Source organism: Oncorhynchus mykiss, chromosome 12 (genome assembly GCF_013265735.2).
Source record: "Oncorhynchus mykiss isolate Arlee chromosome 12, USDA_OmykA_1.1, whole genome shotgun sequence".
Classification (NCBI taxonomy): Eukaryota; Metazoa; Chordata; class Actinopteri; order Salmoniformes; family Salmonidae; genus Oncorhynchus; species Oncorhynchus mykiss.
Window position 1 is genome coordinate 81,362,930 of NC_048576.1, and position 26,609 is coordinate 81,389,538.

At 47.9% G+C, this 26,609-nt stretch overlaps 1 protein-coding gene across 3 annotated transcripts in view; it reads right to left on the minus strand.

Moving 5' to 3' along the window:
- LOC110538992 (liprin-alpha-3) overlaps positions 1-26,609 on the minus strand; it is a 58,499-nt gene that overhangs the window by 8,815 nt on the left and 23,075 nt on the right. For all 3 annotated transcript variants that reach the window (XM_036938683.1, XM_036938680.1, XM_036938682.1), the window contains exons 3-23: positions 13,814-13,915; positions 9,605-9,769; positions 9,291-9,365; positions 9,149-9,208; positions 8,855-8,989; positions 8,621-8,713; positions 7,454-7,506; positions 7,212-7,305; positions 6,871-7,005; positions 5,590-5,673; positions 4,992-5,123; positions 4,606-4,668; positions 4,435-4,517; positions 3,875-4,040; positions 3,500-3,696; positions 2,991-3,231; positions 2,171-2,304; positions 1,922-2,073; positions 1,690-1,786; positions 1,453-1,534; positions 1,137-1,337 (exon numbers count right to left, since the gene is read on the minus strand). In XM_036938683.1, the coding sequence (XP_036794578.1) occupies positions 1,137-1,337; positions 1,453-1,534; positions 1,690-1,786; positions 1,922-2,073; positions 2,171-2,304; positions 2,991-3,231; positions 3,500-3,696; positions 3,875-4,040; positions 4,435-4,517; positions 4,606-4,668; positions 4,992-5,123; positions 5,590-5,673; positions 6,871-7,005; positions 7,212-7,305; positions 7,454-7,506; positions 8,621-8,713; positions 8,855-8,989; positions 9,149-9,208; positions 9,291-9,365; positions 9,605-9,769; positions 13,814-13,915 (2,544 nt within the window). The remainder of the gene's footprint in view (positions 1-1,136; positions 1,338-1,452; positions 1,535-1,689; positions 1,787-1,921; positions 2,074-2,170; positions 2,305-2,990; positions 3,232-3,499; positions 3,697-3,874; positions 4,041-4,434; positions 4,518-4,605; positions 4,669-4,991; positions 5,124-5,589; positions 5,674-6,870; positions 7,006-7,211; positions 7,306-7,453; positions 7,507-8,620; positions 8,714-8,854; positions 8,990-9,148; positions 9,209-9,290; positions 9,366-9,604; positions 9,770-13,813; positions 13,916-26,609) is intronic.

Genomic DNA, 26,609 nt, shown 5'->3' on the forward strand with positions numbered 1-26,609 from the left:
AGGCCATTGAAGCTGCTCTGGCTCGTGGTGACCCAACACCCTATTAAGACACTTGTAGACTGTGTCAAGGTGCATTGAAGCTGTTCTGGCTCGTGGTGGCCCAACACTCTATTAAAACACTTGTAGACTGTGTCAAGGTGCATTGAAGCTGTTCTGGCTCGTGGTGGCCCAACGCCCTATTAAGACACTTGTAGACTGTGTCAAGGTGCATTGGAGCTGCTCTGGCTCGTGGTGACCCAACACCCTATTAAGACACTTGTAGACTGTGTCAAGGTGCATTGGAGCTGCTCTGGCTCGTGGTGACCCAACACCCTATTAAGACACTTGTAGACTGTGTCAAGGTGCATTGAAGCTGTTCTGGCTCGTGGTGGCCCAACGCCCTATTAAGACACTTGTAGACTGTGTCAAGGCCATTGAAGCTGTTCTGGCTCGTGGTGGCCCAACACCCTATTAAAACACTTGTAGACTGTGTCAAGGTGCATTGAAGCTGTTCTGGCTCGTGGTGGCCCAACACCCTATTAAAACACTTGTAGACTGTGTCAAGGCCATTGAAGCTGTTCTGGCTCGTGGTGGCCCAACACCCTATTAAGACACTTGTAGACTGTGTCAAGGTGCATTGAAGCTGTTCTGGCTCGTGGTGGCCCAACACCCTATTAAGACACTTGTAGACTGTGTCAAGGTGCATTGAAGCTGTTCTGGCTCGTGGTGGCCCAACACCCTATTAAGACACTTGTAGACTGTGTCAAGGCCATTGAAGCTGTTCTGGCTCGTGGTGGCCCAACACCCTATTAAGACACTTGTAGACTGTGTCAAGGTGCATTGAAGCTGTTCTGGCTCGTGGTGGCCCAACGCCCTATTAAAACACTTGTAGACTGTGTCAAGGCCATTGAAGCTGTTCTGGCTCGTGGTGACCCAACGCCCTATTAAGACACTTGTAGACTGTGTCAAGGTGCATTGAAGCTGTTCTGGCTTGTGGAGGCCCAACACCCTATTAAGACACTTTATATTGATGTTTCCTTCATTTTGGCAGTTACCTGTACGTATATGTGTGTATATCAATATAGTATCATGTGTACCCCTATAATTGTGTCTACATGGTTTGTGTTCTGTGAGTGTGTACTAGTGAGACTACTAACAGAGCGATTGCTGGCCGGGGCAGATGGGCTGGTGAGGGACACCATCTCCTGGATGGCCAGTCTCAGTTTGAGGCGGTGCAGGGGGTTACTGATGCCAATCTCCCTCTGGATCTCTGTGTCAGACAGGTTGGCCATGATGGCGCCACTCTTCACGTTGGCACGACAGGCTGCCACGTACCATGCTGGCATTCCTACCCACAGCTGGAGTAGAGAGGGAAAGAGGTGAGCAAGAAACAGATTGGCTAGAATGTAGTGATCGTGAGGGTTTATATGGCTATAAAGGTTTCCCATCTATCTATCAAACATCTATGATTACCTCTAGCCAGGAGACCACAGTGGGTCCATCCCAGGATGCAAAGGGCAGACCCTGACGACACGCCTCCTCCAGCAGCTCATGTCTGGGAGAGAGAGACCGGGAGAAACAGAGGTTGAATTAGCATAAAACGAAAAGTGCTTTCTGAAAGAGTGGAAGAAAAGCAGTGGAACAGAGAGTGGAAAGAGAAATGACTTCAGGAGAGAAATGAATCGGAGGGTGATATTCCCTGAGACCCACTTCCTTTTGCTGCGGCGGTTGTCAACAGTTCCTGTCATGCTTCCCTTGGTCAGTCCCATAGAATCCCCAGTACCCAGGTCCTCAGAAGGCGTAGAGGCTGAGAGACACAGGGGGTCATGGGTTACAAAGACTACAAATATGGGTGTCAACACCAGGTGGACTTTGACCTGTTGCAGTTAAAACACATTTAAAGTCATGGACTATGTCGCTTTCAATTTCAATTCTCTCTCACCCAGAGAGGCAGACTCTCGCCCAGCCGGGCCCATCCTTCCCTTTTCCTTCTTCCCAAAAAGGCGGCCGATGGAAGACTTGATGCTTTTCTTTTTACTGGCTTTGTGGAGAGAGTCCTGACTGCTGTTGGAACTGCTGCCGTCTGCTGACAGACTGAGAGACAGAAGAGACAGATGGAATAAGAGAAACAGGGAAGGACCGAACCATATGAGCGCTACAGGGTTTCCTCGATGATGATTGGCTGTCACACCTGCGGAATTCCCTGGGGTCGTCCATCATGGCCCCTGGGTGGGTGAGGGTCATCCTGTCTAGTCGCAGCGCTCGGGGGGTGGGTGGAGGGGTGGAGTCAAGAAGGGCAAGTGACCGATCATCCTCTTTGTTGTTCTGGAGGGTAAAGTTGGAACACATTTAGAGGCCTTATACAGTATGTATACTGTACGCACGTATGTACACACACCACAGGAGGTTGGTGACCCCTTAATTGGGGAGGATGAGCTTGTGGTAATGGCTGGAGCGGAATGAGTGGAATGATATCAAATACTTTCAAGCATGGTTTCCATGTGGAAAAAGGAGGAAGGGTACAGGTACACAATAGTAGATTTTGGTAGACAGAAGGTGCTCTTTGGTAAAAGGGGTAAATGGGTCATCAAAAAGAGGACCAAGACACTCTTCATATAATTCATTAAAATGCCTTTATTTGTATGGCATGTTCAATGGAAACAAAGTTTTAAATCTCTGGCGCGTTTCGGCTGCATGGCCTTCGTCAGGGGGTACAAAGAAATGATAATACAATGTCCTGTTTTGAACAGCTTTTTCCAATAAACCCTGAATTGAAGAGGAAGTAGTTACAGCATGTATTAGACAACACCTAGTAAGCAATACTAAACACATTAAAAAGTGAAATCCTGTAAATATGTTATCAAAAATGTGCTTGTTTAATGCCATTTCATTCACTCTGTTCCAGACATTATTATGAGCCGTCCTCCCCTCAGCAGCCTCCACTGACGCACACACAAAGACTCACACATTCCCAACACACCCACACAGATACACAGACAGAGCAGCTGTACCTGTCTATCTGTCTCGCGGTGAGGGGAGTGGGACAGGCGAGGGGTGGAGACCCCAGAACTGGGGGGAGAAGGGGAGGCCAGGGTGGAGGAGGTGAGGGATTGAGGGATGAAGCCGCGTCCCATACTGTCCCTCCCCAGGGAGGAGGGTGGGATGGGGGAACCATCCAGAGCCACACTGCTAACCCTGCTCTCGATCTCCTCCGCCCGCAACTCTGTACTCTCCTTCTCTTCCTGGATCAGCCTGACAGGGGGGGGGGCAGAGAGGGAGAGTGAGAAAGATAGACAGACAAACGGGTCAGAGAGAGAGAGGGTAAACAGAGTGAAAAGGGGAGAAGAGGGAAAGACAGGAGATTTAGGAGCATGTCAGACGGAAGACCAATGAATGTTGGTCTTGAATGAGAAAATGAAAAGAAACCTCGGATGAATCTTCTCCACCTGCATTTGACCTAAACTGCTTGTACACAAATACAGCTTCTCGCTACCTGCATCCCTTCCTCCACCTCCCTTACTTGATCTCCTTGTTGATTGCCTCTAGTTGTTCCTGCAGCATGATGGCCAGTGTCTGGACATCAGTCTGTCCGCTGGGAGACAGCAGCTCCGAGCCAAACAGTGTCTCTCTGTCGTCCTCATCGTCAGAGCAACCGTGGTCCACACCCCCCTCAAACCCTGTCCTCAGCAGCGCTGACCCACTGTCCCAGTCCCCGTACTGCACACATACACATACGCACAAACACACATGCAAGCATGCACACACACATACACACAGAGAAGGCTCAGTTTGTTGTGTTGTGATGCTTATGACCATATCAACTATATCAATGTGACTATATCATTATCAATATTAGACACGTCAAAGGTGATCATGTGATCATGTGACCTCTGACCTTGCTGGTGTCCTCCCGGGCTGTGCTCCAGCGCCCGCGATGCGTCCGCCTGACCACGGCCACTGTGTTGGAGTTACCGTAGTGATCCAGGTGAGCGGTGGAGCCCGTGGGGAGGGAGCCGCCCCCGTGGGAGTACCTCAGCTCCAAAGCACTGCCTGGGAGAGACCTGAGAGCGGTAGGGAGGGAGAGAGGGAGAGAGGGAGCGAGAGAGAGAGAGAGAGAGAGAGAGAGAGAGAGAGAGAGAGAGAGAGAGAGAGAGAGAGAGAGAGAGAAACAGAGAAACAGAGAGAAACAGAGAAACAGAGAGAGAGGGAGAAGAGAAAGATAGACTGATATAGACAGTGAGTGGGAGAGATAACTGGAATGTACATTCATCCAGCCTCTCTGCTCCATATGTACAGGCCACACCTGAACCTATACTGAGAGTAGGAGAGAGAGGTTATAGGAAGCACATAACACTGCAAACCACTTATACTACTTGGTTACAATACTGCCAGCCACATTCATAGGCAGCAGCTGTATGAGGTGTGTAGGAGGTGTGTTGAGGAAGGGAGAGAGACCTGGAATAGCAGGACCCGCCGGGTCTCAGTCTGAGCTGGTCCAACTCCAGCTGAATCCTCTCCAGCTCGGCTATCAGCTGGTCCTGAAACAGGGAAAGAAAGAGAGAATAAGTTAATACAATTGAAATATTTAATTATAGTATGTGAAAATGGAATTATCTCTTGATATACCTTGTTTGCTAGAAGGTCGTCCTGGATCTTCTTCATGTTAGAAAGTTCCTCAGAGAGAGCATTCTGAAAGGTTCACCATTAAAAAAAACTTTATTAGGTCTACTGCATAACAACAACATCTGTAATTACACATTATCAATGCCATGAGGTCCGAACTGTATTCCAGAGTAGCTGTTTAAAGCCAGAGTGGGTTTAATATTGAAGTGACAACAATCTTGAATAGAAACTGGATGAAGACGATTGTGTTGACTGTTTTGAGTGGGAACTCAGGTGTGTGTGAAATGAAGGGGTATGGGTTTTAGTTGAAGTGTTTTGATTGTTTTGAGTGGGAACTATGCTATGTGTGAAGAGGTGTGAGAGGGTGTGAGTGGGCCGGTAAGTAGTACCTTGTCCTCCAGAGCAGCCATCCTCTCCTTGAGATGGAGCTGAAGCCTTTCGTTAGACTCAGACAGCAGCTTGTCCACCGTGTCAGACAGGCGCTTGTTGTGTTCATCATTCATTCTCTCCCTCTGCCTCGCCTAGGGAAAGGAGAGAAGGAGAGAGAGAGAGAGAGAGAGGGTGAGCGAGAGAGAGAGAGAGAAAGAGAAAGAGAAAGAGAAAGAGAAAGAGAAAGAGAAAAGAGAAAAGAGAGAGATTAGGGAGCTAAATAGTGAGGTATTTTCATGTCTGTTATTGTTTCTACTGTTGATCCTGTTGCCATCTTGGACAAGGCCTCTCCAGTTGGGAAACTCTGTGTGCCTCCCTTGCCCTGAGGCAGGGAGAGAGAAAAATAGAACATTGTAAGGACAGAGGGTGGGCGGATAGTTAACAACGACCTTTCTGCTTGACTGAGTGAGAGAGAAGGAGATTGGGATCTGAATACAGACTGACAGATAGAGGGTTTAGAAAATTAGTATGCCATTGTAGAGTAAAGAGTGATAAAGGAATAGTATGAAAGAGGGGGTGTAAGGGAGAAAAGGAAAAGGGAGAGCGAGCATGACTCACCCTCTGTAACTCCTGATTCTTCTCCTCTAGTTGCGCCTCCATCTGTCGCAGTCGCTCCTCAAAGTTACCATGACGCTCCTCAGCCTGTGATGCAAGAGGAGGAGGGTGGGGAGTCAAAACAGGCAGCATGTCAGAATGTTGATAGAACATAATTATGACTGCGCAACCTTGGGTTGGGTAAAACGTTTGATTTAAGTGATCTCCTGTCTGTGCAGATCATAGTCAAACACAGTAGGATGTTTTCTAGCATACACATTCACTTCTGATCTGTTTGCAGATGTCAGACAGTGGCGGTCAGTGCTGTTTAAGATTTTGTTTTTCATGAGCATGGCCTTATTTCTATTACAGCATATTGGATGACTGTCATTCATATTCCATTCACCCAGTAACAACGATAGGTTTAGGCTACTACAGGATACTCAAATTTGACCTATAACCTCATGAGGTTTCTACAACTTAGCCTATGAATGAAAGTTTACAACGTAGGTGCACACAGGTCGAGAGAAAATGTTGAGGTGGCAGACAGTGACACATGGACAGACAGTGACACATTCAATACCGCCTTCCACACTCTGGCCTGCATCTAGCTGATATAGGGTGTAATCATTAGTCCAACAGTTGCAAACAATAGTTTCTATTGAACAAATTCAGGATTGTTCATCCCCGTTTTGTTCCATTTGCTTCCGTTTAAGAAACATTTTTGAGTGATGTTATTGCAAAATAGTGGGCTTTAATCAATTATTTGGTGACGTGATTATATTTAGTATAGTTTTATCTGAAAAGGATAACTTAAATGTTTTACAATTTTTTATTTTTTATGAAATTCACTGAGGAGGATGGTGCTCCCCTTCCTCCTCTGAGGAGCCTCCACTAATGTCAGTGTACATGAATATGATTTGGAGTGACATTTCAGGCATCTTGCCTCAACAAGTACTACATAATTGGTTCTTTAGGGTTATGCTGATGATTGAGACATTTACATCTCCTTGACAATCATGTTTGTTATAAATTACAGTTTTATGATACAAGCAATTAATTATCATACAGCTCTTGACATGTTCTGCACCTGAGGCTGAACTACAATGTGAACAGTGTGATGAACAGTGTGATGAAGCAGCATCCATTATCATGCAGGGCTCGTAGCAACTATTGATTTATTTCAGATTTTGATTTGATATTTATTTGATTTGAGTGTTCTGTCAATTTTACACACGAATGCACGCTTGGATGTACTCACACACGCACGCGCGCACACACACACAGGTAGTGGAGGTGGTGTACCTTGTTCAGTGCAGTCACTCTCTGGGCGAGCTGGGCCTCTATCTCAGGCAGCGTCTCGGCCCTCTGCAGGGTCTGCTGCAGCTTCTGCTTGGCATCGTCTAGACGCTCCTGGAGCTGCCTGTTCTTCTCCTCACTCTGCAGGAGTGGAGGAGGACGAGGAGGAGGAAGAGGGAGAGGTAAGATGAGGAGGAAGAGAAGGAGGAGAAGGAATTGACCCTCACAGTCAGTAACAAAAATAATTCTTAACCCTGAACGCAAAATGCAGAGCTTTTATCATTGCTAAACTACCAATCCTCTCCACTAGCAGAAACAACCAGAAGAAAGCAGGTCGCTTCACCCACCTGCCTGTAGAGGGAGTCTTTACTGGCCAGGTCATTCTCCAGCCTGTCTTTAATGTCGTGGAGAGACGTCGCCTCCCTCTGGGCACTTAGGTACCTGCAGGCACACAGCACAATGACATACAGCAGACACATCTTGAAGGCAATGTCGTACAACTGAACACAACAGACACAATTGCCTATGGCAAAAGACATTCCCTGGTGTATTCAGGGGGGGGGGGGGGTGGATAGACAGTTGTATTTACCTGCGTTCTAAAGTAGTTATTCTCTCCTCCATGTCCTCTCTCTGGCAAAGAGCCTGATAGAGAGGAGAAAGGGGGAGGGACAGAGGAAAAGAGAGAAAAACAAAACAAAAGTCGGACATGATCAAAGAGACTTGGCGCTGCTGGCTAAACCACTAGAACTGTAGCTGAAGTATGATAATGGTTAGTTGAAGGAAGTTGTTGACAGAGGAAACACGTCGCTGCCAAGTGACAGATGTTATTGCACAAGTCCTGGAGGAGGAGGAGGAGGGAGAGGGGGGGGGGGGGAGGAGGGGGGAGGGAGAGGAGGGGGGGAGGGAGAGGAGGGAGAGGAGGAGGGGGGGGGGAGCGGGAGAGGAGGGGGGAGAGGAGGGGTAGGAGGAGGAGGAAGAGGGAGAGGAGGGAGAGGAGGGGGGGAGAGGAGGACGGGGGGAGGAGGGGGAGAGGAAGAGGGGGGGAGGGGAGGGAGAAGAGGGGGGGAGAGGAGGGGGGGAGAGGAGGAAGAGGAGGAGGAGGAAGAGGGAGAGGAGGGGGGGAGAGGAGGAGGGTGAGAGGATGGGGGGAGGGAGAGGAGGGGTAGGAGGAGGAGCAGGAAGAGGGAGAAGAGGGAGAGGAGGGGGGGAGAGGGAGAGGAGGGGGGGAGGAGGGGGAGAGGAGGGGGGAGAGGAGGAGGGGGAGAGGAGAGGGGGAGGGGGAGAGGAGGGGGAGGGGGAGGGAGAGGAGGAGGGGGGGAGAGGAGGGGGGAGAGGAGGAGGGAAGAAGGAGGAGGAGGGAAGAAGGAGGAGGGAAGAAGGAGGAGGAGGAATGGGAGGGAGAGGAGGAGGGAGGAGGAGGTAGGGGGTGTGGCGACTGGGTGGCTCTGGGACCACTTGCCCCAAAATTCCTCCCAGTCCCAAGCCACCAATCAGCTGTGTGAGTGACAACGCCAGCTTCTATCCACGCGCTTGCCTGTTTACTAGTGATACTGTCGCCATGGCTACAGGGCAAGTCTCACACATACAGTACAGTACAGTAGCAGTTATTGCTGCCAAGTAGGAAAATGGCTCTGTTGCCACAGGAAACTGTTACATTTCTCTAATAGAGTAGGGAAAACAGACACACATTTCTCTCTAGCGCAATGAGATGCTGACACACACGTGTATTTTCAACCAATTGGGAAGTAGAGCTCACCTCCTTCACATCCCTCTGCAGTTTCTGATTGGCTTCCTCTGACTTGGTCACCTCCCTCCTAGCTGCAGTCAGCTGTTCCTCGATCTCCCCAACCTGGAGGGTGACATAATAGTTACACACAAGAAGCAACCCTCTGGGTCAGTATCACATCTATGAAAGTCATATTCCTTATAACACATGTATGTCTGGTGTATGTATGACTCAAACTGTTAGTTATCTCTATTTGTCCCTCACCTGTCTGCACATGAGGGCCAGTCTTTCTTTCAGCTGGGCCAGCTCTGCTCTCTGCCGCTCTATCTCTGTTTCTCTCTGTCTCTCTCTGTCAATCTCTCCATCCTCCAGGATGGAGGAGGGTCCATTGGGCAGCCGCTGTGAGAGGAAGAAGGAGAGGAAAACGACAAGGGAAAGACAAGATCATGTAAAGATGGAAATGTGATGCGACTCCTTAAACTCCAAGCAAACTATGCAGCACATGAGACACTAATACTTCAACATTTACTTCAGCCAATACAGCATAAATCCCCTCACCTCTTTCCCATTTTCTAAGCCTTGTTGGCGTCTTTTGATTTGGTCTCGTAGAGAATGGCACTAGGTAGAGATGGAGAACAGGAATGTTTAGAAAATATGCTTTATCTGCGGACAGAGGAAAAGGAGAACGAGGATAACTCACCTCATTTGAGGAGGACTCCAGCTCTTCCTCTAAAACAGTCACTCGCTCCAGAGCCACACGTAACCTCTCTCGCACCTAAGGAGGTCCCAGACAGGCAGAGGGGGAGAGAAAGACGAGATAGTGGAAAGGGAGAAAGAGAGTGGGAGTGGAGCCAGCCCACTCACTCCTCCATTTAGCACCCAGACTGACCTTCTTGTCCAGCCCTTTACCACACACACACACACACACACACACACACACACACACACACACACACACACACACACACACACACACACACACACACACACACACACACACACACGCACACACACCTTCTCGTCCAGGGCTTTGTGGTGTTCGAACAGGGACTTGAGGGCCTTGAGGACCTCCACCTCGCTGGAGACCCCGGCAGGAGACTGGGCCTGCCTCTTCACCACTGTCATCCTCAGACTGCGCTCATGACGAGACACCAGGCACTCCAGATGCTCCAGCAGCAGCTAGACACACAGAGAGCAGGGGCCACTTGGAATAAGGATCTGATCTACATGAAAACAGAATTTCAGCATGCTTATAGGGAAGGACACTCAACAAGCACAGCACTTACACAAATGACTGATGACTGGCTGAGAGAAATTGATGATAAAAATATTGTGGGAGCTGTCTTATTAGACTTCAGTGCAGCTTTTGACATTATCGATCATAGTCTGCTGCTGGAAAAAACGTATGTGTTATGGCTTTACACCCACTGCTATAATGTGGATAAAGAGTTCCTGGTCTAACAGAACACAAATGGTGTTCTTTAATGGAAGCCTCTCAAATATAATCCAGTTAGAATCAGGAATTCCCCAGGGTTTTCAATTTTTACTAACGACATGCCACTGACTTTGAGTAAAGCCAGAGTGTCTATGTATGCGGATGACTCAACACTCAACACGTCAGCTACTACAGCTACTGAAATGACTGCAACACTCAACAAAGAGCTTCAGTTAGTTTCAGAGTGGGTGGCAAGGAATAAGTTAGCCCTAAATATTTCTAAAACTAAAAGCATTGTATTTGGAACAAAACACTCACTTAAACCCTAAACCTCAACTAACTCTTGTAATAAATAATATGGAAATTGAGCAAGTTGAGATGACTAAACTGCTTGGAGTAACACTAGATTGTAAACGGTCATGGTCAAAACAAATTGATGCAGTAGTAGCTAAGACGGGGAGAAGTCGGTCTATAATAAAGCGATGCTCTGCCTTAACAACACTATCAACAAGGCAGGTTCTACAGGCCCTAGTTTCTACCTTCTTAACAACACTATCAACAAGGCAGGTCCTACAGGCCCTAGTTTCTACTTTCTTAATAACACTATCAACAAGGCAGGTCCTACAGGCCCTAGTTTCTACCTTCTTAACAACACTATCAACAAGGCAGGTCCTACAGGCCCTAGTTTCTACTTTCTTAATAACACTATCAACAAGGCAGGTTCTACAGGCCCTAGTTTCTACCTTCTTAACAACACTACCAACAAGGCAGGTCCTACAGGCCCTAGCTTCTACCTTCTTAACAACACTATCAACAAGGCAGGTCCTACAGGCCCTAGTTTCTACCTTCTTAACAACACTATCAACAAGGCAGGTCCTACAGGCCCTAGTTTCTACCTTCTTAACAACACTATCAACAAGGCAGGTCCTACAGGCCCTATTTTCTACCTTCTTAACAACACTATCAACAAGGCAGGACCTACAGGCCCTAGTTTCTACCTTCTTAACAACACTATCAACAAGGCAGGACCTACAGGCCCTAGTTTCTACCTTCTTAACAACACAATCAACAAGGCAGGTCCTACAGGCCCTAGTTTCTACCTTCTTAACAACACTATCAACAAGGCAGGTCCTACAGGCCCTAGCTTCTACCTTCTTAACAACACTATCAACAAGGCAGGTCCTACAGGCCCTAGCTTCTACCTTCTTAACAACACTATCAACAAGGCAGGACCTACAGGCCCTAGTTTCTACCTTCTTAACAACACTATCAACAAGGCAGGTCCTACAGGCCCTAGTTTCTACCTTCTTAACAACACTATCAACAAGGCAGGTTCTACAGGCCCTAGTTTCTACCTTCTTAACAACACTATCAACAAGGCAGGTCCTACAGGCCCTAGCTTCTACCTTCTTAACAACACTATCAACAATGCAGGTCCTACAGGCCCTAGTTTCTACCTTCTTAACAACACTATCAACAAGGCAGGTCCTACAGGCCCTAGTTTCTACCTTCTTAACAACACTATCAACAAGGCAGGTCCTACAGGCCCTAGTTTCTACCTTCTTAACAACACTATCAACAAGGCAGGTCCTACAGGCCCTAGCCTCTACCTTCTTAACAACACTATCAACAAGGCAGGACCTACAGGCCCTAGTTTCTACCTTCTTAACAACACTATCAACAAGGCAGGTCCTACATGCCCTAGCTTCTACCTTCTTAACAACACTATCAACAAGGCAGGTCCTACAGGCCCTAGTTTCTACCTTCTTAACAACACTATCAACAAGGCAGGTCCTACAGGCCCTAGCTTCTACCTTCTTAACAACACTATCAACAAGGCAGGTCCTACAGGCCCTAGCTTCTACCTTCTTAACAACACTATCAACAAGGCAGGACCTACAGGCCCTAGTTTCTACCTTCTTAACAACACTATCAACAATGCAGGTCCTACAGGCCCTAGTTTCTACCTTCTTAACAACACTATCAACAAGGCAGGTCCTACAGGCCCTAGTTTCTACCTTCTTAACAACACTATCAACAAGGCAGGTCCTACAGGCCCTAGCTTCTACCTTCTTAACAACACTATCAACAAGGCAGGTCCTACAGGCCCTAGTTTCTACCTTCTTAACAACACTATCAACAAGGCAGGACCTACAGGCCCTAGTTTCTACCTTCTTAACAACACTATCAACAAGGCAGGACCTACAGGCCCTAGTTTCTACCTTCTTAACAACACTATCAACAAGGCAGGACCTACAGGCCCTAGTTTCTACCTTCTTAACAACACTATCAACAAGGCAGGTCCTACAGGCCCTAGTTTCTACCTTCTTACCAACACTATCAACAAGGCAGGTCCTACAGGCCCTAGCTTCTACCTTCTTAACAACACTATCAACAAGGCAGGACCTACAGGCCCTAGTTTCTACCTTCTTAACAACACTATCAACAAGGCAGGTCCTACAGGCCCTAGCTTCTACCTTCTTAACAACACTATCAACAAGGCAGGTCCTACAGGCCCTAGTTTCTACCTTCTTAACAACACTATCAACAAGGCAGGACCTACAGGCCCTAGTTTCTACCTTCTTAACAACACTATCAACAAGGCAGGTCCTACAGGCCCTAGTTTCTACCTTCTTAACAACACTATCAACAAGGCAGGACCTACAGGCCCTAGTTTCTACCTTCTTAACAACACTATCAACAAGGCAGGACCTACAGGCCCTAGTTTCTACCTTCTTAACAACACTATCAACAAGGCAGGACCTACAGGCCCTAGTTTCTACCTTCTTAACAACACTATCAACAAGGCAGGTCCTACAGGCCCTAGTTTCTACCTTCTTAACAACACTATCAACAAGGCAGGTCCTACAGGTCCTAGCTTCTACCTTCTTAACAACACTATCAACAAGGCAGGTCCTCCAGGCCCTAGTTTTGCCGCACCTTGACTACTGTTCAGTCGTGTGGTCAGCTGCCACAAAAAAAGGAGTTAGGAAAATTGCAATTGGCTCAGAACAGGGCAGCACGGCTGGCCCTTGGATGTACACAGAAAGCTACTATGAATAATATGCATGTCAATCTCTCCTGACTGAAAGTGGAGGAGAGATTGACTTCATCACTACTTTTATTTATGAGAGGTATTGACATGTTGAATACACCGAGCTGTCTGTCTAAATTACTGGCACACAGCTTGGACACCCATGCATACCCAACAAGACATGCCACAAGAGGTCTCTTCACAGTCCCCAAGTCCAGAACAGACTATGGGAGGCACACAGTACTACATAGAGCCATGACTACATGGAACTCTATTCCACATGAAGTAACTGACACAAGCAGTAAAAGATTTAAAAAACAGATTAAAACAACACCTTATGGAACAGCGGGGAATGTGAAGCAACAAACATTGGCACAGACACTTACACACACACACACATGAACACATAGGCACTATACATACACATGGATTTAGTACTGTAGATGTGGTAGTGGAGGAGTAGGGGGCTGAGGGCACACAGTGTGTTGTGAAATCTGTGAATGTATTGTAATGTTTTTAAAATTTGGCAGCAACTAATGGAGATCCATAATAAATACAAACTGAACTGAATAACATATAGGTATACAGACCTACTCCAGCGTAAACATATGCGTGAATGAATAGACATGCACACATCAATAGACACAAAGACGTACACTTAAGCCCACAATTCAACACGCACGCATGCACACACGCACGCACGGACACACACACACACACACACACACACACACACACACACACACACACACACCCGTGTGTTGTTCCTCTCTGCCTTGAGTTCTGCTATCTCCTCCTCTCTCTCCAGCAGCTGCTCCCGGCAGACATTCAGCTCTTTGGTCAGCACTGCAAACTCCTGCAGAGACACAAGGGGGCGGCGTTACTCACAATACACTGTATGTAGCCATAATCATATACAGTACATTAGCACACATACATACAGCACAATTACAAACAGTTCAACAAGACACAATTAAGCACAAAAACATTTCAACGAGAAAAAATAAACATTTAAATTACAGACCTGTGACACACTGGTGTCACACATACACACACAGTGGAGGCTGGTGGGAGGAGCTATAGGAGGACGGGCTCATTGTAATGGCTAGAATGGGATGAATAGAAGGGGATCACACACAAAGATATGGAAACCACGTTTGACCCCATTCCAAGCCTTCCAATCAAGCCATTACAATGAGCCCATCCTCCTATAGCTCCTCCCAACAGCCTCCACTGTGTGTGTATGTGTGACACCAGTGTGTCTATAGTATGACGTTGAGTTTCCAACTACGTATATCTGGGAGCAGATAATGTCTATGTTCCTGACCTGGGTTGCTCATAACACTCCAGTGAACACCTTCATGGCCATGGCGGGGCCAGCCACGTTGTCTAGGCTAGGCTGACATATGGCCACATATGACACTGTACCATCCTCTGTCCTGACGGCCATCTTGGCTCAGATGGACTTTACCCGTGCGTGACCAAGCCGTGACACACATTCACTATCAGTGTCACAGTAAGGAAAGGCATGCAACCGCCCGTGTCCTGGAGCATGTGAAGACTGAATCATGGGCGTTTCCACAAGCCACTGGGAGGCATTGGTGCTCAGTCCAGCTCTTCCAGTATATGGTGTAATTCTACATGCCCTGGAGCATTATAACATAACACTGTTGATTATTGTGTTCAGTGGACTGGTAGGAAGATTAGGGACTGGGCTGTCAGTGTGCACATCAGTGGTAACTACTGATAGAGGAGAAAAGAGAAAAAGAAGACAGGGGAAAAAGGAAAAATAAGACAGGGGAAAAAGGAAAAAGAAGACAGGGGAAAAAGGAAAAATAAGACAGGGGAAAAAATGAAAAATAAGACAGGGGAAAAAGGAAAAATAAGACAGGGGGAAAAGAGAAAAAGAAGACAGGGGAAAAAGGAAAAATAAGACGGGAAAAAATGAAAAATAAGACAGGGGAAAAAGGAGAAAAAGAAGACAGGGGAAAAGGAGAAAAATAAGACAGGGGAAAAGGGAAAAAGAAGACAGAAGGAAAAGGAAAAAGAAGACAGGGGAAAAAGGAAAAGAAGACAGAAGGAAAATGTAAAAGAAGACAGGGGGAAAAGGAAAAAGAAGACAGGGGGAAAAGGAAAAAGAAGACAGGGGAAAAGGGAAAAAGAAGACAGGGGGAAAAGGAGAAAAAGAAGACAGGGGGAAAAGGAGAAAAATAAGACAGGGGGAAAAGGAGAAAAAGAAGACAGGGCGAAAAGGAGAAAAATAAGACAGGGGAAAAGGGAAAAAGAAGACAGAAGGAAAAGGAAAAAGAAGACAGGGGAAAAAGGAAAAATAAGACAAGGGGAAAAGGAGAAAAGGAAGACAGGGGGAAAAGGAAAAAGAAGACAGGGGAAAAAGGAAAAAGAAGACAGGGGGAAATGGAAAAAGAAGACAGGGGGAAAATGGAAAAAGAAGACAGGGGGAAAATGGAAAAAGAAGACAGGGGGAAAAGGGAAAAATAAGACAGGGGAAAAAGAAGACAGGGGGAAAAGGGAAAAAGAAGACAGGGGAAAAAGAAGACAGGGGGAAAGTAAGGGGTGATGTACAGATGGTACACAGCAGACCCATAGGAATTTGGATTTCTGGGATTGACTCTAGATGAAAAGACAGCTTTTGGCACCAATATCCCACAATTATTTGCTTTCTCTCTCTAGAGTTCTCTCTTTCTACTATCCTTGTCTCACTCCCCCTACACAGTCCAAGACACAATGTGATCATATACTACCTCAAGGTGTCTCCCGACTGTACCGAGCCTCCATCTCTCCCTCTCATCCTCTCACTCGGCCTACTCCGCTCTCATCCTCACAATCCTTCATCCATCTCTATCTCTCCATGTGATAACACAGAACACCTAAGAATAGATGCCAGAAGCTCCATCATTAGTATGCAGCAATATGCAAATTGGCCTGATTCATTAGTCTGTGTGTGTGTTTCACACCACCAGTTCTCTCTCTGTACCATGCTCTTATTCTCACTCTGCAGCCCTCTCTCTCTATCAATCTGTCTCTCTCCACTCTCCCGCTCTCCCTTTCTCAGCAGTGGCGGCACTCTGAGCAGACGCACTCAATGAACCCTGCTGGTGTTGAATCTATCACAGCGCTCTGTGCTGCTAGCTCTAGTGTTGAATCTATCACAGCGCTCTGTGCTGCTAGCTCTAGTGTTGAATCTATCACAGCGCTCTGTGCTGCTAGCTCTAGTGTTGAATCTATCACAGCGCTCTGTGCTGCTAGCTCTAGTGTTGAATCTATCACAGCGCTCTGTGCTGCTAGCTCTAGTGTTGAATCTATCACAGCGCTCTGTGCTGCTAGCCCTAGTGTTGAATCTATCACAGCGCTCTGTGCTGCTAGCCCTAGTGTTGAATCTATCACAGCGCTCTGTGCTGCTAGCTCTAGTGTTGAATCTATCACAGCGCTCTGTGCTGCTAGCCCTAGTGTTGAATCTATCACAGCGCTCTGTGCTGCTAGCTCTAGTGTTGAATCTATCACAGCGCTCTGTGCTGCTAGCTCTAGTGTTGAATCTATCACAGCGCTCTGTGCTGCTAGCTCTAGTGTTGAATCTATCACAGCGCTCTGTGCTGCTAGCCCTAGTGCTGAATCTATTACAGCGCTCTGTGCTGCTAGCCCTAGTGTTGAATCTATTTAGCGCTAGTGTTGAATCTATCACAGCACTCTGTGCTGCTAGCTCTAGTGTTGAATCTATCACAGCGCTCTGTGCTGCTAGCTCTAGTGTTGAATCTATCACAGCGCTCTGTGCTGCTAGTGTTGAATCTATCACAGCACTCTGTGCTGCTAGCTCTAGTGTTGAATCTATCACAGCGCTCTGTGCTGCTAGTGTTGAATCTATCACAGCACTCTGTGCTGCTAGCTCTAGTGTTGAATCTATCACAGCGCTCTGTGCTGCTAGCTCAAGTGTTGAATTTATCACAGCGTTTCTGTGCCGCTAGCGCTGGTGTTGAATCTATCACAGCGCTCTGTGCTGCTAGCTCTAGTGTTGAATTTATCACAGCGCTCTGTGCCGCTAGCCCTAGTGTTGAATCTATCACAGAGCTCTGTGCTGCTAGCTCTAGTGTTGAATCTATCACAGCGCTCTGTGCTGCTAGCTCTAGTGTTGAATCTATCACAGCGCTCTGTGCTGCTAGTGTTGAATCTATCACAGCACTCTGTGCTGCTAGCTCTAGTGTTGAATCTATCACAGCGCTCTGTACTGCTAGTGTTGAATCTATCACAGCACTCTGTGCTGCTAGCTCTAGTGTTGAATCTATCACAACGCTCTGTCCTGCTAGCCCTAGTGTTGAATCTATCACAGCACTCTGTGCTGCTAGCGCTGGTGTTGAATCTATCACAGCACTCTGTGCTGCTAGCCCTAGTGTTGAATCTATCACAGCGCTCTGTGCTGCTAGCTCTAGTGTTGAATTTATCACAGCGCTCTGTGCCGCTAGCCCTAGTGTTGAATCTATCACAGCACTCTGTGCTGCTAGCGCTGGTGTTGAATCTATCACAGCACTCTGTGCTGCTAGCCCTAGTGTTGAATCTATCACAGCGCTCTGTGCTGCTAGCTCTAGTGTTGAATTTATCACAGCGCTCTGTGCCGCTAGCCCTAGTGTTGAATCTATCACAGCGCTCTGTGCTGCTAGCCCTAGTGCTGAATCTATTACAGCGCTCTGTGCTGCTAGCCCTAGTGTTGAATCTATTTAGCGCTAGTGTTGAATCTATCACAGCACTCTGTGCTGCTAGCTCTAGTGTTGAATCTATCACAGCGCTCTGTGCTGCTAGCTCTAGTGTTGAATCTATCACAGCGCTCTGTGCTGCTAGTGTTGAATCTATCACAGCACTCTGTGCTGCTAGCTCTAGTGTTGAATCTATCACAGCGCTCTGTGCTGCTAGTGTTGAATCTATCACAGCACTCTGTGCTGCTAGCTCTAGTGTTGAATCTATCACAGCGCTCTGTGCTGCTAGCTCAAGTGTTGAATTTATCACAGCGCTCTGTGCCGCTAGCGCTGGTGTTGAATCTATCACAGCGCTCTGTGCTGCTAGCTCTAGTGTTGAATTTATCACAGCGCTCTGTGCCGCTAGCCCTAGTGTTGAATCTATCACAGAGCTCTGTGCTGCTAGCTCTAGTGTTGAATCTATCACAGCGCTCTGTGCTGCTAGCTCTAGTGTTGAATCTATCACAGCGCTCTGTGCTGCTAGTGTTGAATCTATCACAGCACTCTGTGCTGCTAGCTCTAGTGTTGAATCTATCACAGCGCTCTGTACTGCTAGTGTTGAATCTATCACAGCACTCTGTGCTGCTAGCTCTAGTGTTGAATCTATCACAACGCTCTGTCCTGCTAGCCCTAGTGTTGAATCTATCACAGCACTCTGTGCTGCTAGCGCTGGTGTTGAATCTATCACAGCACTCTGTGCTGCTAGCCCTAGTGTTGAATCTATCACAGCGCTCTGTGCTGCTAGCTCTAGTGTTGAATTTATCACAGCGCTCTGTGCCGCTAGCCCTAGTGTTGAATCTATCACAGCACTCTGTGCTGCTAGCGCTGGTGTTGAATCTATCACAGCACTCTGTGCTGCTAGCCCTAGTGTTGAATCTATCACAGCGCTCTGTGCTGCTAGCTCTAGTGTTGAATTTATCACAGCGCTCTGTGCCGCTAGCCCTAGTGTTGAATCTATCACAGCGCTCTGTGCTGCTAGCCCTAGTGTTGAATCTATTTAGCGCTAGTGTTGAATCTATCACAGCACTCTGTGCTGCTAGCTCTAGTGTTGAATCTATCACAGCGCTCTGTGCTGCTAGCCCTAGTGTTGAATCTATTACAGCGCTATGTGCTGCTAGCCCTAGTGTTGAATCTATCACAGCACTCTGTGCTGCTAGCTCTAGTGTTGAATCTATCACAGCACTCTGTTCTGCTAGCCCTAGTGTTGAATCTATCACAGCGCTCTGTGCTGCTAGCTCTAGTGTTGAATCTATCACAGCGCTCTGTGCTGCTAGTGTTGAATCTATCACAGCACTCTGTGCTGCTAGCTCTAGTGTTGAATCTATCACAGCGCTCTGTGCTGCTAGTGTTGAATCTATCACAGCACTCTGTGCTGCTAGCTCTAGTGTTGAATCTATCACAGCGCTCTGTGCTGCTAGTGTTGAATATATCACAGCACTCTGTGCTGCTAGCTCTAGTGTTGAATCTATCACAGCGCTCTGTGCTGCTAGTGTTGAATCTATCACAGCACTCTGTGCTGCTAGCTCTAGTGTTGAATCTATCACAGCGCTCTGTGCTGCTAGCAATAGTGTTGAATCTATCACAGCGCTCTGTGCTGCTAGCCCTAGTGTCGAATCTATCACCGCGCTATGTGCTGCTAGCGCTAGTGTCGAATCTATCACAACGCTCTGTCCTGCTAGCCCTAGTGTTGAATCTATCACAGCACTCTGTGCTGCTAGCGCTGGTGTTGAATCTATCACAGCACTCTGTGCTGCTAGCCCTAGTGTTGAATCTATCACAGCGCTCTGTGCTGCTAGCTCTAGTGTTGAATTTATCACAGCGCTCTGTGCCGCTAGCCCTAGTGTTGAATCTATCACAGCACTCTGTGCTGCTAGCGCTGGTGTTGAATCTATCACAGCACTCTGTGCTGCTAGCCCTAGTGTTGAATCTATCACAGCGCTCTGTGCTGCTAGCTCTAGTGTTGAATTTATCACAGCGCTCTGTGCCGCTAGCCCTAGTGTTGAATCTATCACAGAGCTCTGTGCTGCTAGCTCTAGTGTTGAATTTATCACAGCGCTCTGTGCCGCTAGCCCTAGTGTTGAATCTATCACAGCGCTCTGTGCTGCTAGCCCTAGTGTTGAATCTATTTAGCGCTAGTGTTGAATCTATCACAGCACTCTGTGCTGCTAGCTCTAGTGTTGAATCTATCACAGCGCTCTGTGCTGCTAGCTCTAGTGTTGAATCTATCACAGCGCTCTGTGCTGCTAGCCCTAGTGTTGAATCTATCACAGCACTCTGTGCTGCTAGCCCTAGTGTTGAATCTATCACAGCACTCTGTGCTGCTAGCCCTAGTGTTGAATCTATCACAGCACTCTGTGCTGCTAGCCCTAGTGTTGAATCTATCACAGCACTCTGTGCTGCTAGCCCTAGTGTTGAATCTATCACAGCACTCTGTGCTGCTAGCCCTAGTGTTGAATCTATCACAGCGCTCTGTGCTGCTAGCCCTAGTGTTGAATCTATTACAGCGCTCTGTGCTGCTAGCCCTAGTGTTGAATCTATCACAGCACTCTGTGCTGCTAGCTCTAGTGTTGAATCTATCACAGCGCTCTGTGCTGCTAGCTCTAGTGTTGAATCTATCACAGCGCTCTGTGCTGCTAGCTCTAGTGTTGAATCTTTCACAGCACTCTGTGCTGCTAGCTCTAGTGTTGAATCTATCACAGCGCTCTGTGCTGCTAGTGTTGAATCTATCACAGCACTTGGTGCTGCTAGCTCTAGTGTTGAATCTATCACAGCGCTCTGTGCTGCTAGTGTTGAATCTATCACAGCACTCTGTGCTGCTAGCTCTAGTGTTGAATCTATCACAGCGCTCTGTGCTGCTAGCAATAGTGTTGAATCTATCACAGCGCTCTGTGCTGCTAGCCCTAGTGTCGAATCTATCACCGCGCTATGTGCTGCTAGCGCTAGTGTCGAATCTATCACAACGCCCTGTCCTGCTAGCCCTAGTGTTGAATCTATCACAGCACTCTGTGCTGCTAGCGCTGGTGTTGAATCTATCACAGCACTCTGTGCTGCTAGCCCTAGTGTTGAATCTATCACAGCGCTCTGTGCTGCTAGCTCTAGTGTTGAATTTATCACAGCGCTCTGTGCCGCTAGCCCTAGTGTTGAATCTATCACAGAGCTCTGTGCTGCTAGCTCTAGTGTTGAATCTATCACAGCGCTCTGTGCTGCTAGCGCTGGTGTTGAATCTATCACAGCACTCTGTGCTGCTAGCCCTAGTGTTGAATCTATCACAGCGCTCTGTGCTGCTAGCGCTGGTGTTGAATCTATCACAGCGCTCTGTGCTGCTAGCGCTGGTGTCAAATCTATCACAGCGCTCTGTGCTGCTACTGCTAGTGTTGAATCTATCACAGCGCTCTGTGCTGCTAGCCCTAGTGTTGAATCTATCACAGCGCTCTGTGCTGCTAGTGTTGAATCTATCACAGCACTCTGTGCTGCTAGCTCTAGTGTTGAATCTATCACAGCGCTCTGTGCTGCTAGCCCTAGTGTTGAATCTATCACAGCGCTCTGTGCTGCTAGCAATAGTGTTGAATCTATCACAGCGCTCTGTGCTGCTAGCCCTAGTGTCGAATCTATCACCGCGCTATGTGCTGCTAGCGCTAGTGTCGAATCTATCACAACGCTCTGTCCTGCTAGCCCTAGTGTTGAATCTATCACAGCACTCTGTGCTGCTAGCGCTGGTGTTGAATCTATCACAGCACTCTGTGCTGCTAGCCCTAGTGTTGAATCTATCACAGCGCTCTGTGCTGCTAGCTCTAGTGTTGAATTTATCACAGCGCTCTGTGCCGCTAGCCCTAGTGTTGAATCTATCACAGAGCTCTGTGCTGCTAGCTCTAGTGTTGAATCTATCACAGCGCTCTGTGCTGCTAGCGCTGGTGTTGAATCTATCACAGCACTCTGTGCTGCTAGCCCTAGTGTTGAATCTATCACAGCGCTCTGTGCTGCTAGCGCTGGTGTTGAATCTATCACAGCGCTCTGTGCTGCTAGCGCTGGTGTCAAATCTATCACAGCGCTCTGTGCTGCTACTGCTAGTGTTGAATCTATCACAGCGCTCTGTGCTGCTAGCCCTAGTGTTGAATCTATCACAGCGCTCTGTGCTGCTAGCCCTAGTGTTGAATCTATCACAGCGCTCTGTGCTGCTAGTGTTGAATCTATCACAGCGCTCTGTGTTGCTAGCCCTAGTGTCGAATCTATCACAGCGCTCTGTGCTGCTAGCTTTAGTGTCAAATCTATCACAGCGCTCTGTCCTGCTAGCCCTAGTGTCGAATCTATCACAGCGCTCTGTGCTGCTAGCTTTAGTGTCAAATCTATCACAGCGCTCTGTCCTGCTAGCCCTAGTGTTGAATCTATCACAGCGCTCTGTGCTGCTAGCCCTAGTGTTGAATCTATTTAGCGCTAGTGTTGAATCTATCACAGCACTCTGTGCTGCTAGCTCTAGTGTTGAATCTATCACAGCGCTCTGTGCTGCTAGCTCTAGTGTTGAATCTATCACAGCACTCTGTGCTGCTAGTGTTGAATCTATCACAGCACTCTGTGCTGCTAGCTCTAGTGTTGAATCTATCACAGCGCTCTGTGCTGCTAGCTCTAGTGTTGAATCTATCACAGCACTCTGTGCTGCTAGCCCTAGTGTTGAATCTATCACAGCGCTCTGTGCTGCTAGCAATAGTGTTGAATCTATCACAGCGCTCTGTGCTGCTAGCCCTAGTGTTGAATCTATCACAGCACTCTATGCTGCTAGCGCTGGTGTTGAATCTATCACAGCACTCTGTGCTGCTAGCCCTAGTGTTGAATCTATCACAGCGCTCTGTGCTGCTAGCTCTAGTGTTGAATTTATCACAGCGCTCTGTGCTGCTAGCCCTAGTGTTGAATCTATCACAGAGCTCTGTGCTGCTAGCTCTAGTGTTGAATCTATCACAGCGCTCTGTGCTGCTAGCGCTGGTGTTGAATCTATCAAAGCACTCTGTGCTGCTAGCCCTAGTGTTGAATCTATCACAGCGCTCTGAGCTGCTAGCGCTGGTGTTGAATCTATCACAGCGCTCTGTGTTGCTAGCGCTGGTGTCAAATCTATCACAGCGCTCTGTGCTGCTACTGCTAGTGTTGAATCTATCACAGCGCTCTGTGCTGCTAGCCCTAGTGTTGAATCTATCACAGCGCTCTGTGCTGCTAGTGTTGAATCTATCACAGCACTCTGTGCTGCTAGCTCTATTGTTGAATCTATCACAGCGCTCTGTGCTGCTAGCTCTAGTGTTGAATCTATCACAGCACTCTGTGCTGCTAGCCCTAGTGTTGAATCTATCACAGCGCTCTGTGCTGCTAGCAATAGTGTTGAATCTATCACAGCGCTCTGTGCTGCTAGCCCTAGTGTCGAATCTATCACCGCGCTATGTGCTGCTAGCGCTAGTGTCGAATCTATCACAACGCTCTGTCCTGCTAGCCCTAGTGTTGAATCTATGACAGCACTCTGTGCTGCTAGCGCTGGTGTTGAATCTATCACAGCACTCTGTGCTGCTAGCCCTAGTGTTGAATCTATCACAGCGCTCTGTGCTGCTAGCTCTAGTGTTGAATTTATCACAGCGCTCTGTGCCGCTAGCCCTAGTGTTGAATCTATCACAGAGCTCTGTGCTGCTAGCTCTAGTGTCGAATCTATCACCGCGCTATGTGCTGCTAGCGCTAGTGTCGAATCTATCACAACGCTCTGTCCTGCTAGCCCTAGTGTTGAATCTATCACAGCACTCTGTGCTGCTAGCGCTGGTGTTGAATCTATCACAGCACTCTGTGCTGCTAGCCCTAGTGTTGAATCTATCACAGCACTCTGTGCTGCTAGCCCTAGTGTTGAATCTATCACAGCACTCTGTGCTGCTAGCCCTAGTGTTGAATCTATCACAGCACTCTGTGCTGCTAGCCCTAGTGTTGAATCTATCACAGCGCTCTGTGCTGCTAGCCCTAGTGTTGAATCTATTACAGCGCTCTGTGCTGCTAGCCCTAGTGTTGAATCTATCACAGCACTCTGTGCTGCTAGCTCTAGTGTTGAATCTATCACAGCGCTCTGTGCTGCTAGCTCTAGTGTTGAATCTATCACAGCGCTCTGTGCTGCTAGCTCGAGTGTTGAATCTATCACAGCACTCTGTGCTGCTAGCTCTAGTGTTGAATCTATCACAGCGCTCTGTGCTGCTAGTGTTGAATCTTTCACAGCACTCTGTGCTGCTAGCTCTAGTGTTGAATCTATCACAGCGCTCTGTGCTGCTAGTGTTGAATCTATCACAGCACTCTGTGCTGCTAGCTCTAGTGTTGAATCTATCACAGCGCTCTGTGCTGCTAGCAATAGTGTTGAATCTATCACAGCGCTCTGTGCTGCTAGCCCTAGTGTCGAATCTATCACCGCGCTATGTGCTGCTAGCGCTAGTGTCGAATCTATCACAACGCTCTGTCCTGCTAGCCCTAGTGTTGAATCTATCACAGCACTCTGTGCTGCTAGCGCTGGTGTTGAATCTATCACAGCGCTCTGTGCTGCTAGCTCTAGTGTTGAATTTATCACAGCGCTCTGTGCCGCTAGCCCTAGTGTTGAATCTATCACAGAGCTCTGTGCTGCTAGCTCTAGTGTTGAATCTATCACAGCGCTCTGTGCTGCTAGCGCTGGTGTTGAATCTATCACAGCACTCTGTGCTGCTAGCCCTAGTGTTGAATCTATCACAGCGCTCTGTGCTGCTAGCGCTGGTGTTGAATCTATCACAGCGCTCTGTGCTGCTAGCGCTGGTGTCAAATCTATCACAGCGCTCTGTGCTGCTACTGCTAGTGTTGAATCTATCACAGCGCTCTGTGCTGCTAGCCCTAGTGTTGAATCTATCACAGCGCTCTGTGCTGCTAGTGTTGAATCTATCACAGCACTCTGTGCTGCTAGCTCTAGTGTTGAATCTATCACAGCGCTCTGTGCTGCTAGCCCTAGTGTTGAATCTATCACAGCGCTCTGTGCTGCTAGCAATAGTGTTGAATCTATCACAGCGCTCTGTGCTGCTAGCCCTAGTGTCGAATCTATCACCGCGCTATGTGCTGCTAGCGCTAGTGTCGAATCTATCACAACGCTCTGTCCTGCTAGCCCTAGTGTTGAATCTATCACAGCACTCTGTGCTGCTAGCGCTGGTGTTGAATCTATCACAGCACTCTGTGCTGCTAGCCCTAGTGTTGAATCTATCACAGCGCTCTGTGCTGCTAGCTCTAGTGTTGAATTTATCACAGCGCTCTGTGCCGCTAGCCCTAGTGTTGAATCTATCACAGAGCTCTGTGCTGCTAGCTCTAGTGTTGAATTTATCACAGCGCTCTGTGCTGCTAGCGCTGGTGTTGAATCTATCACAGCACTCTGTGCTGCTAGCCCTAGTGTTGAATCTATCACAGCGCTCTGTGCTGCTAGCGCTGGTGTTGAATCTATCACAGCGCTCTGTGCTGCTAGCGCTGGTGTCAAATCTATCACAGCGCTCTGTGCTGCTACTGCTAGTGTTGAATCTATCACAGCGCTCTGTGCTGCTAGCCCTAGTGTTGAATCTATCACAGCGCTCTGTGCTGCTAGCTCTAGTGTTGAATCTATCACAGCGCTCTGTGCTGCTAGCCCTAGTGTTGAATCTATCACAGCGCTCTGTGCTGCTAGTGTTGAATCTATCACAGCGCTCTGTGTTGCTAGCCCTAGTGTCGAATCTATCACAGCGCTCTGTGCTGCTAGCTTTAGTGTCAAATCTATCACAGCGCTCTGTCCTGCTAGCCCTAGTGTCGAATCTATCACAGCGCTCTGTGCTGCTAGCTTTAGTGTCAAATCTATCACAGCGCTCTGTCCTGCTAGCCCTAGTGTTGAATCTATCACAGCGCTCTGTGCTGCTAGCCCTAGTGTTGAATCTATTTAGCGCTAGTGTTGAATCTATCACAGCACTCTGTGCTGCTAGCTCTAGTGTTGAATCTATCACAGCGCTCTGTGCTGCTAGCTCTAGTGTTGAATCTATCACAGCACTCTGTGCTGCTAGTGTTGAATCTATCACAGCACTCTGTGCTGCTAGCTCTAGTGTTGAATCTATCACAGCGCTCTGTGCTGCTAGCTCTAGTGTTGAATCTATCACAGCACTCTGTGCTGCTAGCCCTAGTGTTGAATCTATCACAGCGCTCTGTGCTGCTAGCAATAGTGTTGAATCTATCACAGCGCTCTGTGCTGCTAGCCCTAGTGTTGAATCTATCACAGCACTCTATGCTGCTAGCGCTGGTGTTGAATCTATCACAGCACTCTGTGCTGCTAGCCCTAGTGTTGAATCTATCACAGCGCTCTGTGCTGCTAGCTCTAGTGTTGAATTTATCACAGCGCTCTGTGCTGCTAGCCCTAGTGTTGAATCTATCACAGAGCTCTGTGCTGCTAGCTCTAGTGTTGAATCTATCACAGCGCTCTGTGCTGCTAGCGCTGGTGTTGAATCTATCACAGCACTCTGTGCTGCTAGCCCTAGTGTTGAATCTATCACAGCGCTCTGTGCTGCTAGCGCTGGTGTTGAATCTATCACAGCGCTCTGTGTTGCTAGCGCTGGTGTCAAATCTATCACAGCGCTCTGTGCTGCTACTGCTAGTGTTGAATCTATCACAGCGCTCTGTGCTGCTAGCCCTAGTGTTGAATCTATCACAGCGCTCTGTGCTGCTAGTGTTGAATCTATCACAGCACTCTGTGCTGCTAGCTCTATTGTTGAATCTATCACAGCGCTCTGTGCTGCTAGCTCTAGTGTTGAATCTATCACAGCACTCTGTGCTGCT